At 39.5% G+C, this 17,326-nt stretch overlaps 1 protein-coding gene across 1 annotated transcript; it reads right to left on the bottom strand.

Moving 5' to 3' along the window:
• Positions 1–4,646: 4,646 nt before the first annotated feature.
• LOC108019253 (ubiquitin-conjugating enzyme E2 H) lies at positions 4,647–5,634 on the bottom strand. Its single transcript, XM_065866147.2, has 2 exons — positions 5,521–5,634; positions 4,647–5,466 (listed from the first exon to the last, which is right to left on the bottom strand). The coding sequence occupies exon 2, from the start codon at positions 5,364–5,366 to the stop codon at positions 4,728–4,730; it is 639 nt and encodes a 212-aa protein (XP_065722219.1). The 5' UTR covers positions 5,367–5,466; positions 5,521–5,634; the 3' UTR covers positions 4,647–4,727.
• Positions 5,635–17,326: the final 11,692 nt, after the last annotated feature.

Raw genomic sequence — 17,326 nt, 5'->3', positions numbered from 1 at the left:
AGCTCATAATTTAAATTCCTATCCATTGGCATTCAAGCCTGAACATTTTTTATTTATGCCATTTTTCGCTAAAAAACATGATTAAAAAAATGCGAAAAGTGATCAAAAAATAAATTTCCCAAAAAGTTACGGAAATAGTTAGCATAAGTTGTTAGCTGCTCAAAACAGTCGGTCTTTTAGCTATACACCTTGATTTGGCTAGACCACGACTGAAAAACGGCAAAAGAAAAGCATAGCTTTGATTAGTATTTAAAACACTGTTTTAAAGACCAAATTAAATATGTTCCCACTTTCCCTTATTTTTGAATAATTTAAACTAATACTGACCCGTGAAAACGCAATATACTGTTAAATACAACTCGGATCCAAATTTTGTGAGTGTACTTCCACTGGGCTGCAATCATCTGGACTGGCTTCGGTTGACATATGTGGCACTGTGACCGTATATGTTCTGCCATCTGTTAACCCGGAGACGGGTCCATGGAGGGGGGTGAAGGGGTTCGGGTGCAGAGGTTCAGCTGTCACTCAGATCTCTCCGCTTCGGCTTAACATTTCCCTTTTTAGTTTATCCCAGTGACCTCAGGGGCGGGATTTTGCTTTTTGGGGATTTTATTGACTCAGTGGGGTTGGGTAAATTCGCTCTCTCTTTTCTGGCTACTTTTTTCGCTTTCATGTTTGTCATTGTCAATCTCATTTATCGACATCCGTTTAATGTCCAGCAATTTGAATGGGGCAGACCTGAGTGGTATTCAGTGCCTTACTTTATCATTGGCATTCCGGTTCAAGGTTGGATGCGATTTTCTGTGGATCTGGTCGGGGTTCTCTTACATCCGCTTGGGTTTATCTTCAAGACAGATTGATGAGCTTGCTCAGTACGCTTAGCAGAGTTTTTCGATTTTGGGGAAATCATCTCTTGTAAGTCATTATAATTGAGGTAATATATTAATCATTAATTTAATTTAATAATAAGAATGGCTTAAGTAGCATTAGAAATCCCCAAACTGGCTTGCAGAATATTCCTTAGCATCTATTTGTGGTTGAACTCCAAATGAAGAGGTTCTAGTGGAAGGTGTCTTTTGGTAAACAATCCTCCTAAGCGTTAGCGTCCCACTCCATTTAATTGGCAGTGGGAATTGGCTTCCTTGAGCCTAACCACCAAGGATCCGAACAAAAACATTCTCAGCTAAACAAGCTGTAAGCTGCCTGGTAATTGAAGCTGCATTGTTTGGCGTATGCCCAAAGACGACTTCAATCCTGACATTGCACATTCCCAGCCAGCAGTTGGGTGGAAAAGGTGGGGTATATGGATGAGGACCCAATTGTGTAGGCAAACAATGGTCATGTTGGTCGGGAGGGGGGGAGGCAAAACCTGGCAAGCCAAACCGCCGGAGAACTCTCAAGGGTCTGAAGTGTGGGTAGTCCCAAGGTATGCCGATTGCCGGGGTTTTGTGAAATTAACAAGACATTTATGCGGGAACACACACACAGCACAGGTGTGTTCCTCTGGCAATCGTATCCGCATCTTCGCATCAACAAACTACTGTCTTGGCATAAATTAGCTGGGGAAAGGAACTGGAACACATGTCCTTTGGTTGTCAAACAGGAAGAAAGAAATAACTTGCAAGCTGTGAAAGTCCTTGGACAGGCAGGGGGAAGCCGAAATGCAAATTGTGTGTCGCAAAGTTGGCAGTCATAACTAACTCGGCGAAGACGGCGCCTGAAATTTGTTTGCCAACAAAACTGGAACTCTTGACAAGGGAGTTCTGTCCCCTAATGAGAGAAAGTCTGCTTCTGTTTTGGGGGCGGATCCAGAGATCCTGGGATTGTTATGTAATGTTGGCATCCATGTACAGCTGAAACTTTCCATCAAGTACAAGTCGAGTGCCTGGCTTTCATTCCCAGTCACGCCAAATTGTCAACAGCTAAGAATTTTGCATGAACACCAAAGAATGGCAAGGCAGTTGAGCTCAAGAAAAGGGCTGGAGAAAGTCCCATCGTGGCGGGAGCTTCAATTTCATTAACTAAGTGCTCCATACCAATTAAGTTTTGTGCATTTTGGAATAATATAAATTAATTAGAATATGCTAATGAGCCCAGCCTCCTCTTGGCATTACCGTGCGGAGCCAACTAAACTCAGCTCGCCTCGCTGCGAGTCAATTGACTTGAATAAATTAGGGCCAGCGGATGCAAGCTCAATGCCGGGACAGTTGGCTTTAACCGTCTATTGACCCAGTCATCTGGCCATCTGGACATTGAAAAGTCTTTCCAGGGACTTGCACAAGGATTTTAAACTTATTGGCACACAAATGTCTAGACAAACCTAAGATCCCCAGCCCTAAATATTTAGTCAAAAATGTTTGGTTAAATTGGTTGTATAAAATTGACCTGACTCTATTTATATTTAAAAAATGTTCACACCTTGGTTTTAATTTAAGTCAATTTTTTGTTCTGCGACTGCAATACGTTTGTCTGAAATCAGTCTGAAATAAATGCCACTTTTTTATTGCCACGATTTTAATAAAATGGTCCATGAACGAGCAATATCAGACCATAATTCGGTTTTTTATGTGACTGTTTGTATCAGGTATACTTGTTGGGTAATATATGTATATATTCTTGCATTGCATTCGATAAAGTTTACCCATACAATTATATTAATGAACAGGGTATTTTATGGCCAAAGCGAAGGAAAAAAATATTCTTCCACTACGAAACATTCACCTGCCAATGGCAGGAAAAATTAAACTTCTTTGCTTCAAGCGATTTTTTTGTGACTCAATATGAAAAAATGGCTTCAAGGATAAAAAGTCAGATCAAAGGCCGAGGCTGTGGTAATAAAAAACTCAATTAATTTTAAAAACAACCAATTGGAAAAATAAGTGTTGCTATATTCCCAAGTACCCAGTATTCGTTTCTTAAAGACTTAAAGAGGAACTTTAAAATATATAAATTGTTTCAATGGAGTCTTTAAATATTTAAATCACTTAAATCTGTTGATTCAATTTGCACTTTTGTTCGGCAAGCGTAACTCCTTCGTTGTCATTAATTTTATACTCTTTGGGAGAACAAAGCTCATTCTGTGCAATCTATTCGTTAAGATGACACCATCTTTAAGCACCCCACGTGTTTGGACCCCAAAGAGCAAGGAAGATCTGACTCCATCACCATCCATCCCCCACCTACCATTACTTTCAATCGAATGTCTCACTAAAGACATCATTTCGTTGTGGAATTGTGAAGATAAAGCCATTCAAAGTCGAAAATGGCAACGACTATTGCATAAATTCGTTCCCAGAGAGACAGAGACTGGGCCACGTCGTATTCTAATTCGATGGCAGCACACGCAGACAGGCAGGCATCCGACCTGCCCAGAACCCCAGAAATATAGAAACCCCCCCAGCCCCATCCTCACCAGAATTGTCTGCGCAACTGTCTGGAACACTGCACTCACATTGGCCATGGTCTCTGGAATTGGCAGGATGGATGGATAGATGGATGGGAGGCAGGAAGGTGGCCAGCCATTTAGTCAGTCGGAGAATCAGACCAGGCCAAGCAGCAGGCGTCAATAAAGCCAAATTCACGTTTAGTTGGCCCCTTCCCAACCATCGCCACCGTCGTATTGAACCAATTTTCGGGGACAGGCAGACGAATTCGTCTTGTCTCCTTTTCGAATTATCACTTATCCTATTTTTCATGGAGATATTGATTGGTCTGCACCACAAAATTTAACTAGCAAATCCCCTTTGAAGTTGTACAGACGAACCAATTAAAGATTGTTTGTCCAGCTTTTAAATTCATCTCAAATTGTTTTGTTATCCCTTTCCAAATCCCTATCAAATACGATTTATCAAACACTTAGCGCCTTTGTTATGGCTTTCTAACCTTCAAATGCCATGAGCCAGACTCGTCCTTTCTGGCCATCAAAAACAATTGTTTAAATAATTATCGTAATTAAATCGTTGTTTGCGCATGACTGCTCTTGTGCGAGGCAATAGTTTTCCACTTTTGAACTCGACCGTCAGATGGGTTTGTCGAACCCTTTCTCACCGTCCGCCTAATCAGACAAATTAATCAGAAATCACCTGGCTAAAGCCCCTTGAAAGTGTTGAATGAAGTTGACATCAGCCTCAATTATGTCCAGTGAATTCGTAATTATCCTTAATGGAGCAAAATTAATTTCTTATTGGAACATTACGGCAAACTGGTTTCATCTTGTTTGACACAATTAAGTCAAGCAATTTAATAGCGAAGATCTTGGCTTCGGGGCATTGGATAGGCAATAAAATGCTAATTGCCATGAATTTAAAATGGTTGATAATACTTATCCTATTTCTAAAATGTCAATAAATTAAGGTTCATAAGAAGGGAATAAATTAGAATAGATAATATAAATACACTTTTAAAAACGTCCTTATTAAATTTCTTCACATGTTGAGATCATCCCCTATCAATACAACTTTAGGTGCATACTTAAAAAAATATTTAATTTAAATGAATTTAAATTTTGTATTTATGTAGACACAAGAACATTAAAAATATATTAAACTGCTTATATTCTTATCTTATTTATATGAAGAAATAGCATATATACACTTTTTTGTATCTTAAGTTAAATTTCTTCGGCTCTTAAAGGCAAAGGTTATCACTTATCATACTTCCAATTTAGATATATTTCTTCAAATACAAACTGTTCTCTTACAAAGACACAAAAAAGACCATCCAAATACTCAATTGCCAACGCGATCTGCCCCAGCACCTGGCAGTGCTATGGAAGCGTTCCCATTCCCATTTCCATCCCCCTCATCATCATCCGACAGCAGATCGGAGAGACTGAGGTCCGAGGATCGCTTCTCGAGGCCCTCCTCCACGAGATCCTTTGGCGCGAGGAATACGGGCAGGGCGTACATCTTCAGACAGGTGATGACGTGCTCGCGGAAGAGCTTCTCCGATTGCTTCAGTATGCAGGCGGCCTTGTGGTTTAGTGGGTCGTTGGGGTTCGGATGGCGCAGCAGCTGCGGCAGGAAGGTGTCGAAAATGTTCACCAGGTCGTAGCTAGAGGACCAGGCCTGCTTGAAGACATTCATGCAGACCAGGCCCGTGGTGAAGTCGATGTTCGGGTGCAGGATCTTGGTGACGAAGCGGACGCGCGGCGCCTTCAGCGGATAATCCAGCGGCATGGCCACGTTTACCGTCCACACGCCGCCCTCGTAGGCGGTGCCCAGTGGCCCCTCGAAGCGCACGTCCAGGTTGGCCATGTCGTCGTCCACCGTGGTGCGGTAACCGGAGGCCAGCAGCCGGTTCACATCGCGGAGCAGGCGCCGCCCAGCCATTGGCGACGTTGTGTTCACCGCCATTTGCTTGGCCATCGATATCCTGGCGCTGTGTCCTGTGCCGTCTTCGTATCGGAACTACTGGGATTTTGAGTGCACTCGTCTGCTACACAGAGGTACCTTCAAAACTAAGTAGCTGGTGGGCGGTTTACCATCACTATTCTATTCTTTATTCGCTTTCCATACTCACACATAAAATTAATCCAGAATTTTGCTGTTTTTTCATTGAAATTTTCTACAAATATAAAAACACCGCCTACTCTAGGCCACGATACGAAACGGATTGTTGGACAAGGCATGCTGAGCTGGCTAAAACCAAGATTATTTTTTGAAAATGCTAAATATTTTTTTATTTATTGAGATTTAAAAAAATACTATAGTCTCTATACTATATCTTAAGTATAGCCACAAATCAATTAAAATGGATAGGTATTATAAGGCTAAGCATGTAGAAAATTAAAGACTTGTATTCCATTTCCTTAATTTTAAGATTGGTCAGCTGCCAGTTCAATAGAATCCCAGCCTAAAAACATCAGCCCTGAAAAGTGAAAATAAATAAAGTTTGTATTTCTTGGTTTAGGATTTCCTACCTCGTTTTGTTTTTTTTTACCGGACGTGTCGCATTGCGTCTAAGCGGATTTTGGCACTGGGCCGAGCATTCATTAATTGGGCGTGGGTCAGATAGTTGGGCAAAATCTTTTGGCCACAGTGCCAACTGTTTGTAATTGGGCACTGGGGAGGACGAAAGACCCGAGGCAAAGTGAGGATACGGTGTCCTTGTGACCAAAACCAAAATCACCCACTTCTATAAGTGGACAGTCCAAGTTGAATACATTTCTGATTGCTGGCAATAAATCAACGATCGTCTGCTGGCGTTTCCATAAAGGAAGCTGCAATAACTCCAATGGCAGACCGAGAAAGAGAGAGTGCATTAAAGTTAAATGGACTTGGACTAAATGCTGCAAATTGCTGCCATAGCCAGCATAGCCAACAGTCATGGATACACAAAGCCCTGTATCTGAGGACGCAGGGATTGTATCTGTATCTGCGCATTTGTATCTCCATCTGTAGCTGCATCTGTATATGTATCTGTGCATCTCCCACAATGGCCGGAGCTGGAAACAATGGTAAATAACGACTAGAAAATTGTAAAAAATGTTGACAATGTTTCTCATGGCTGGCGAATCCTTTGGCCCGAAGCTTTATTTTTAGTGCGACAGTAAATGCGTCACTCCGCTCCCCTCCTATTTCAGTCTGCTTTTGGAATGCGCTTTGTTGCAGTTGCAGTTTTCACAGTTGAGTGCGCTCATTGTTTTCGCTGTCAGCGAGCGGCGCGTCGACAATGAATAATTAGAATTTTGTTGAAGGTCCATTGCTCATTTTGCCCCCTACCCTTTGACACCCCTCAAAAACCCCCATTGAAACCCCGCCACTGTTTGCTGGGGCCAATTCATGCGACTTTTAATTTGCCGGCCATGGACAGCAAATCAAACAAAAGCGATTTAGGATTACAATGAAAAAGCGCAGCGAAATTCGGTTGCGATATCTAAAAATGGAGTTGTCCAGCAGAGAACAAAATTGCCAATATTCTTTATCGGTGCTATCGACTTGATTTGACTAGTTGTTGCTATTTTGCGATTGGAATTTGTGTAATTCACTTCTCCTAGGAACAAAAAAATATGTATAAAGATGTTTTAGAATATTTTATAACATTCTTGTCAAGTGATCCCTTCCGGTTCTAAAAATCTTTCTGTTATTAAACCCAAAAATATATTCTAGTAAAAAGAAGCAATAGGATAAAATAAAATCTTACAAAAATTAGCTATACAAATCAATGTATTCTTATATATTCAATTCCTTTGCCTAATAAAATCTAATTGCGCCTATACATACTTAAGCTCGACATTGAAATTTCCGGCTAGTTGGCTTTCCTTCCTTTTACTTTCCATAGACTTTCTTTAGAAAATATTCGCCAACTTACACATTCAAGCCACAGGCAAGCTGGCAAAAAGTAGCCAGACTTCAATGTGATTTTCGAGTGCATAAATAAAATCTCAAATAGATGCCATTAAGAGCATTTTAGCCGCCATTAAAGCAATATGGAAGTCCCCGCCCCGAGACCGGTTTCCAGACTATTATACGAAGAAATACGATTATCGCGTGAAATTAACGCGAAATTAATGCAAACTACGCGCGGCAGTCGTAAGGATGGGGCCCAGAAAGTCCTCTTCGCGGGAAGATGGTCTGTGGGGTTATCTCCTTGGCTGAGACATTAAGGAGTAATCTCAACATGGGCGTTAATTTTGTGAATTGTAATCAACTGGGAACGGGCACGGTAATGAAGCTGTTATGGCGCCCAACCATTGACCACGTCAAAGTCAACACTCCAACAAGTGAAAACAGCAGGACGAAAAATACTTGCACTAGGCACCCGCTCTCTCTGCCCCCCCAAAAAAAAACAATGGCCAGGCTCAAACACAACCCTTTCCTCGGGGCCCCAGTGCCCCGATCCCCGGTCCACGGCATATTAAACAATGGACCGGCTAAAACAATGGCTGGCGACAAAAGGTAACCGCGAAAAGGATAACTCAAAGGCCAGGAACGAAGGGGACCAGAGGAGACCAGGCCCAGAACCCAGCACCCAGAACACAGTACCCAGAATTCGGACTCGTCCGGACCAGAACAGGGCAAACCGCAACCGCAGGTCTAACCCGCTGGCATTTTGGCAACATTCCATATTTCTGCCGCCCTCCGATGGAATGGCCACCCTAAATATAGTATAGTCCCATAGCACCGCCCCTCGGGGCCTTATCCACTGGGCTGCCATCCCCTGTGGAGGAAGTGAAATACACACAAATTTGTGAAATTAACTTGATCATTTTTAATGAAATTTTCCCAGCAGGCGCTAAAATGAACAACAAATTTTAGCCAATAAAGAAAGAATTAAATGGGATTTTCGTTGTCATCGATTATAAAGTTTGGATTAAAACGAATATAATATCCTTTGATTTATGCGCGCTTACGTGTTGGATTTGCTAGGATAGTTTTTTAGGCATTACATTAAAATTAAAGTTGTTTCAAAGAAGTTGAAGCAACAATTTAAGGAGAAAAACCAATAAAACAAAATTCAATTTAGGTAATGTTTATATATTCTTAGTCAAGTTTTCTAATATTTTCTTGAAAAATATATAAATGGTTTTCCCAGTTAATAAGAATTTATTCAGAAAAACTCGTCGTACCAAGCTATAAAATAGTAAACTTCCACTATTATAAAGTAAAGCAAAAACAAACTAACTAAAACAAGAATAGTGAAACTTTAAGCAGAAAACCGGTGGTGCTAATAATTGTTTGAATTAAAATTAAAGTGCGGCTTGAAGGTAAAGAGTCCGCGGGTAGGGAGAAAAGTGGCAACAAAGCTGAGGAAAAAGCAGGGGCGTGGTAAGAGGGGAGAACAAAGTAAATTGTTGCTGTTCCCTAGTAATAAAATATTTGTCGAGCGCCATTTACAAAGTCATTTTCAAGCTCAATGTACTTTCAAAGTAATGCGCTCCACCTGCCCGCGTTTTAGCCACCCTCCATTTTCCCACCTGCCCCATTTTCCCTACTCCACCTTTTGGCCCACTGGCAGTTGTTCTAGTTTTTATTGCCAACGTTCGCCATTTTATGGTCTCGTTTCAGGTTGCCTGGTTTGGCTGATGTGGACGAGGATGCGGATCTCGGTGCTCCAGCCACTTTTCCCAGTGCCTTGGCTTTTTTAGAAGCGATATTTGAGGCATCAGCGACATCGTTTGCCTTGCTAAACACGTGCTTTCATTTAAAACGCCGTAAATATGTCGCGTAAATACACGCATTTTTCCCTTGCTTGGCTGACATTTGGCGGGAGCCATATGTAACCCGTATTCCATTTTTATTGAATATTTTTTACGCATCCAACGAGATTCATGAATGCGTGGAAGAAATGCCAAGGAGTTTTGGGTGTTTTGGTGTTTTTGAACGAGAGTACAGAAATTGAATTGAAATACTTGAGAAAATCATTTCGGCTAATGGTCAACTTTACAGTGAAAATGATTAGGAAAGACTTTACAAGTCAATTTTTGTGTATAAAAATAAAATGTTTGTAAATTACGTATACGCCAGATTGGCACACAAGAAAATGTTAATTTTTGATGATTTAATTGGCCTTAAATTGCACTAAGTCTACAAAATTAAATAAAATATCACATATAGTTCTTAAAATAAATGACATTTATCGCTTTTATTTAAGTTGGCACACATAAAACGACTTTAAGGCGAAGGAAAATATCACAGATAAATGCAATTAATTTTATAAAACTAAAAACTCATAAGCAGAGCTTCAGGTTGTCCGACTGCTTCTTTCAGATTAACCCACATTCCATATTGGACATATGTCGGCACTGAATACAAAAGTAAAAAAGTGAAAAAAATGGCGGAAAAGTATATCCAACTTCATGACCAAAAGACGTGCAAAGTGCAGGCGATTATGGCAGTCATAAACCGATTAGGTCACATGAATATTTATGGTTGAACGCGACGAGAAGGGAAACTCAAATGAAGATGCAGCTGGAAATTGCAAAGGAGCTGAATGGAATGCAACAAGCGAAGAAATTTTCCACATTTTCGATTCGTAATCATGTATCCTGGGTCAGTCATCTAGAAAGTTACTTTAATATGCTTGAATATATTTATAAATCGAAAACTATTTTCACTTTAAGGATGAGACTCTACAAGTCGCTTTCAATTGCTGCAAAGCGTAGTAAGTTTGTAAACATTCTATTTTTGATGGGCAAATCTTTGTTGTTCCAGTGCCTGCAATTTTTTCAAGTAAACTCAACAATAGGAAACATCAATAACAAGTTTTTCTTCGTTGCTTTTTCCGCAATATAAATAAAACATTTGCATTTAAAAGGCTTTTCATAGTCCGATCAGAATGAAAGTTGGCAAATAATGTTTTTTGTTACGCGCATTGTAGGGAGAAATGATGAATGACACTTCCCCCCATAAATGCTGTCAACCAAAGACCACTCGTAGATAAACACACACTTGCTATGGCTATGTACTATATGTATATTTCACCATCCATCAAATTGATTGAAGTGGGGTGGCTGGGGGGCTTGGGGAACAGTCTTGACCTTCGCCAGCAGAAGATTTTGGCTGGTTGATTTATGCCGACAATGGATTAAATCGATTTTAATCGCTCCCATAAGTGAGTGCAATCTAGTGCTCAATAAAACACACGCGAGTCCTGTTTCGCAACATCCTTTGTCCTGGTCCTTCCCCCTCTCCAAACGGAAGTTGATTATCTGGAGTGGACGGAGTGTTTGTATAGCTTCGGTTGATTCGTTGGCCGATAAATCTCTTTATCGCCATAATCGTTAAATCGGCCACTCGTCACGGACATTGATTGCCTCCACCATATAGCTAACAATGAACTTCACTTCCTGTTAAATCTTAGAAGTAAACCAAGCGTACTTAATTCCAATGATCATTATAGCAAGTTAAAACTTTATTAAAAGAGCATACCAACTGCGTAATAAGCTTATATTAACTTTTATGAATAAAACTTCCACCCCCACAAAAAGGGCCTTCAATTACCAGCATCATGTGGTTTTTATCACGGTAGTCAGGAGCGACAAAAATTTGGAAATTACTCTCTTGGCAAATAATGTAAACTGTTGCGACAGCACCGGCAGATAAAACTGAACAGCCTGCGGCATCAACAGCTTGGTAAACAAATTTCCATTTGGAGCTGAACATTTTCGCAACAAATCTGCCCGAGACCGACGTGTCTGTATGTGAATGTATCTGTGTAATGTTCTACAAATTTCCTGATTTATTGTAAAACTTTTTATGCGCATTTCGGTTTCTGTTCAAATAGTTGAATGCGATATGTGTGCAAAATGCTCTGTGTATGTTGACGGGCACATGACAGCCAGAATGCAGATATTTATATACAAATGGTTGCCAACTTGAATAAATGCCCACCAGACTTTGTCCGGTATGCAAAACGCAATTAGAGCCAGCTAAAAGTTAGAAATAAAACATTTAATGTGAACTACACTAAGGTCAACCTCGCTGTTTTCCTTCTGAAAAATTAACAAAAATGGTGTTTAGTTAATGTTCGCAAATTTACACTCACATGTTCGTAATTTTCGCCTGCAACCATAATTTGCAATTAAAACGTGGCAAATTGAGCAGGTTAATTAAATGAGTTTCCCTATGCAAATATGCTAAGTGCTAAAACAAAGCTAAGAGCTATCAGAATGGAAAATAGTCTGCAGCTGATTAAACTCAACATTTTCTCGGCACTTGAAGGGTATTTATCTATGGTATTCAAGAGAAAGTGCCATTATTAGCGTGAAATTCAGACACATCAATTAAAATCCTTAACTGGTTCTGAAAATGCCAAAATTCTGCTAATCGAATTTAAAATCATTTCCCACAAATCCAACCGAAATCAAATGAAAACTCAACTCGACCGCAAGAGTATGCAACAAGAAATTTTGTGGAAATAAACAAGTCAAAGTTTATTGAACTTTACCGCAAAACAAAGCCAACTCGAACTCATTTATATACATTGCTGTAAGCCATAAAATAAAGCAAGGTTTATTTTGAAAAGTGCGTGTTAAGTCGGCTACAAATTTTCCTCAAACTTGGCGGGACATTTTTCTTGATCAATGCCGTCTGAATGTTTTTAATTTCAATTTTCGCTTTGTTTTTTGAGGCCTGGTGTGTGTCATCTTGATTGACAAATTGAAACGAATAGCCAGGGATATATTAGACAAATGCCAAATGTATTGATTTTTGGCTTTGATGAGAAAAGCTTAGGAGGGAGATCTTCATGCGAACAGATGTTGCTGCTGTTGATGTGAGATGAACTTAATTTATCCAGTTTCGGTTACTCAACTCAGCAGTTTGGCTTAGTTTCGTATGAGCTGAATTATTAATGAAACCCCGCATAAAGAACAACAGGGGGTCAAAGTCGGAGTAGATTTATTGTGGACCGAATGTTTTATTATGTCAAAATTTGTTGCCAAACGAATGCCAGAACAATAATAAATTAATTAACTTGGCTGGCCAAGAGCAGCACGTGCTGTAAATGTGTAATCACTAATTAAAGCGTTTGCAGACAACCAAACTTTAAGTTAAGCTACCCGACTTTGAGCATATCTTATCTGCCAGTTGGCCAGAACCAGCTGAGTGGAAAGCATAATTCGCGATTTGAGCCCTCGAAAACAATGGCCCATGGCAGGGGCACCTTAGTAGTCGTCTGTTGATAATTACGGGTACAAGCAGATAAGGATAAGCGGCAACTGCAGTCCATTCAACAAAACCCAGGCCCAATTCAAGGAACAATAGAGCCGAGCTGGTGCAGATGGGAACGATGCTTATGATGTTGACGATGACAAAAATGGAAAACCAAATTGCAAACAATGCCGCAAACTTTGCTGGCTCTTAATTAAGCCACAGGCAATCGAAAAAAGTACCTAGGTGATGATGAAAGGGGTAGAAATTACGCATACGCAACGTGTGACACACATTATTACCCCTCAATCTGTCAATCAGTTTCCTTCAATTGAGCAGGTTTCTGTTTACCAAATTAATAAATACAAATATGGTGAAAGCCTTTTGTAATTGGGTCAATACCTCTTTATTGCGCCTGCTGAACACTTTTCATAACAAATAATATTAAAGACCATTTATTTTGCCATCGATATGTAAATTGCATTGTTTTAATCAACGTTTTATTGCAATCAACACAAATAATATTGATTTAATTAAGCCTTTAGCTTATGGACCTTTTTTGTTCTATAACTATAAGTCTGTTAATTAGTTATTGGACATTTTAAACTATTTTTCCATGTGGGGGCTAATAAGTTTAGAGTGAGGTCAAATAACTTTAGCGGTTTCGAATTTCACCAAGTGAGGGGGATGTGACAAAAACCGAACAACATTGCACAAAACTAGAAGACTCCCCGCTGAAACAACCCGAATGGCATTCACTCCATCTTCTGTCTCCCCGAAAGAGGTAAAATACCTAACCAAACCCCACAATTCCCATCACCACTCCCTTTTGGTGTTGGCCCAGTGCTGCTGTGCGGAAAAATAGCGAGTATAATCGCAATTATTTTTACCTGCCGGCACTTTTAGCGCATTCCAGCAGGTAAAACTATGTGCGAATATTTCTTCGACTGGAAAATGAAATAGTGAACACCAGAGAGATCCAGAAAAAGGGGGCCTCCTGCAAAATGGGTGGTTGAAAACTTGAAACTTTCAAAACCTCTGTGGGAAAAACACTTAAAGGTGCTTCGATGTTTATTTTGTGTAATTTTATACAGCAACAAGGTTATCGTTATGCAAAAGCTGACAAACAATGTTATTTTGCCTTAATTATACAGAATAAAACCATGTCAGATATCAGTAGATTTTGAAATTCATAAACGGCAAACATTTCGGAACATTAAATAATCATTAGTTTCAGACAAATAAGCCCAATAACGCATCTCTCATTAGCAGCAAAAATTATATTAACAGCCATTTATTTTAACAACAAAGCAGAATGTATTGTTTTCATTAACCTGTAATTAAAACTGATTTAATTCAATGGCCAATAAATCGGAAAACGAATATTGAAATAATTAAACAAATAATTGGTACAAGTAAGTGTGGCACATGCTGCATAAATAATCAAATGAGCTTTTCAATTATCGCCATTTCATTTGACCACCACTCCAAGACCATGACAATTCATAAAACTCATTAGGTGCATGCATTTTGAAATGCAGAGTGCTGAATGTGAAAGGAAAATAAAATCTAGGGCAATTTATATGAGTATCGAGCGGAGAAGAAAACTTCTTCCGGGAAACTGTCAAATAGAAGCCAACAGTTACTGCCACTCACTGCTGCTCTTTCAGCATGTCCTTTCCTCCAGTTGGGGCAGTTTTTGTTTAGAGAGGAAGAATTATAATTTTCCTGCGTACCCAGAAAACTTTTCACTCAGGCCGGCACAAACATAGATACATAGATACATACGCACACACATCCATAGTTATTTTCCACAATGTCTGATGTGTTTGTCTGCAAGTTGCTTGTGCCGAAAGCAACTGCAACTTATTTTGCATATCTTAAAAAATAGAACATACGCAGATCCCCAAGCAGCCTTGGTCCGCGCCAGAGACCATTATAATACAATAACATTGCGATGGGGCAGGGGCTCACAGGCCAGAGGGGCTTAGTTCTGGGGGTTTGATAGCGACTCGAGTGCAGCTGCTGTCGCAGCCATAAAGTTTTCGGTCTATAAGGAAGTTATTGCATTTCCCCCTCCGCTTCCCTTTTAGCCAACAACCAAAACTCACATCTCGCTTACAGAAAAAAAAGAAAGGAAAAGAAAATATTTCAAATTTCAGCTTCGTCTCTGGCAATGAAAGTGATTATGGAGATAGGGGTCTCAGAAAGCAGTCCTTGGACGAGTCACTCAAAATGTCTTCTTGAAGTTTACCCGGAAGTTAATGAAATGAGACCGCAGACAAAGTGGAGAAAAGGAACGAAGCTTTAAGCGAAAGTTCTGCAGAATGCAGCCCAGTGTGTTTTATTTCCCAACATATTTTGTGCTGAAAAGCAAATTAAAATTTAAGAACAGCATAGTTATTACTTTTTTGGCGAGAGAAAGTGATTTAAAGCAGCTAAACTTCTTAACACAATTTATATGCCAGCACTGATAAAAAAAACCTAGTAAGTCCAAGGAGTTTAAACATTTATGTTGTGTATTTTCTATCTTAACTTAAATATTTGCAAATTAAATCATGGAACTTAAATATTTAAAACGAAATTTGAATATCATTTTTTTATCGGAGTAGACTTTATATTAATATTGTGATTGTGATTGACAGGATTCAGATTTTATTCTTAACTTTTTAAATTTATTTAATAACTATAAATCATTTCCATAACACTCGTTGAATTTAATTTACCGAAAAGCAGTGCTGATGGCCTACTCTGGTCAGTTTTTAAAATATCCCCACATAGTTGCATGCCAGACACAATTTCGAAAAATTTGTAATCTACAGTTTTGTTTTTTTCAGACGTGGGTAAGGGCGCGCGGCGGATGAGGGCGATGGGTTGGAAAGCACTTTCGCATTACTTTTGTTTTAATATTGCAGCAAATGGCTGAAAGCAACTTGGCATATGTGCGAACATTTTATATGGCGTTACACACCCAGATGGAAGTCGACCATTGTTTTATTTTTGGGTCTGGCCAGGCGGCGGGACAGCAGCGGCCACATGGACAGGAACATGGTTGATGCGGATGTGTTTTGTTCCGCCCAAAAAACCCCCCTTTTGCGTGGGTGTGTGCGTGCTCAAGTGGGTGAATTTAAGGAGGGGTTTGCTTTCCTTTTCTAGCATCCAAGGCCACTGGAGCAGCACATATGTACATATAAAGCCAGAGCGTGCCTGTGCATTTCGCCCGCCCAAAAACAGTTTCAAATTATGTTTGAAAAAAATTATACAAAAAAAGGAAGTAGAAAAAAAAACCAGCAGAGTGTAGCAGCGCACTGAATTGCAATAAAAAAAGTTTCCGTGATTTCCCTCAACAATAAAATAACTGTGCGGGAAAAATAGTAAATGCTTTTATTAAAACGTTTTGCAGCTTATTTTTCCCACCAGCTTGGGCAAACATATTTCAACTTTTATCATTTACACACACCTCTCCGTTGCGATTTCCATCGAAAAATCTCTCATGCTCAAAGCAATTAATAATAAGTTAAGGGCCGGGCGGGAAAAAGTAGTTCATGATCATATTATTATGCTTTTAAAAACGAGTGGAAATTTATTCATGTGTGAGAGAGTAGCTGTAGAACTTCAATTCGATTTATTAACGCTGTGATTTTTTGGTTGGTTAATAGTGAAACAAAATTCTGGATTTGTTTATTAAGTGAAAATGTAAGGAACACAAGTTTCTAGTACATCCTGCAAAGGTACACACATTACGAAATTACATCTCATTATTCTCGATATCCTTTTAACCATACCCATACCCTTCTCATTTCTAGCTCTCACTAGGTCACTTGTTATGTGGGCCAAATATATATTCCCCGCTGAAAAATGAATATCAAATCTAGGAGAGTGGAAACTAGGGACCTGGCTTAGGCAACCCCAAGGACTAGCCTCCACAGAGGGAGAGCTATAATAAAAATAACAATAAAATATCACTTATAGAAACAACGGGCCGTGTCAATGAAACAAAAAGTGGGGAATACAATCGCAACCCGAATGGGAAGAGCTAAACCAAACAAAGGGGAAAATTGAACAGAAATCAATCAGTTGATGGAATGCTTTTATAAAAATTACAATAATCACAAGTACATCCAATGAAATTCGAAGAGAGTAGTGAGGGAATAACAACGGGGAGTTGCACACATTAATATCCTTGATTTGTCCAGATTAATTCAAACATCCGGTGAACGCTTGCAGCAAATGCAATTTACACTCTTATCTAAATTTTCAATTTAATTTCTTGCCAAACTAGTCAGTTTTCTACTCCTCATCAAAGTCTCCAATAAACTGATTATAATTAATCATTTTAACTGCTTCGAGTTTGGATTACGCGACTGATTTATGATCTACTTTGGGACTGGAATTGGAAATTAGACACGTTTCTTGAGGATACCAACATCAAAGCAATAAAAATACGATTTATTCCGGCCTACGCCATAATTACAATTCTCCCAGGACGAAGTGGGGATACTCCTTCTCTATATATCAAAGAAGTGAGTAATAATCCCCCGACTGTCAGTCAGCCAAACCAATTAGAAGATGCCAAACACATGCATGTGGTAATGACAAATATGAAATTCGTCTGAAACACTTAATATATGTAAAACAGGGCCCTTTTCAAGGTGAAATATTGGTTTATACTGTAATAATTCGCTGATTAGGAATTCCAACCACAAATTTATTAAGAAAACCCAAAAACCACA

The sequence above is a fragment of the Drosophila suzukii genome, chromosome 3 (genome assembly GCF_043229965.1).
Source record: "Drosophila suzukii chromosome 3, CBGP_Dsuzu_IsoJpt1.0, whole genome shotgun sequence".
In the NCBI taxonomy this organism is placed as follows: domain Eukaryota; kingdom Metazoa; phylum Arthropoda; class Insecta; order Diptera; family Drosophilidae; genus Drosophila; species Drosophila suzukii.
Note: the sequence above shows the minus strand (reverse complement) of the source record. Positions and strands in the feature narration are given on the sequence as shown.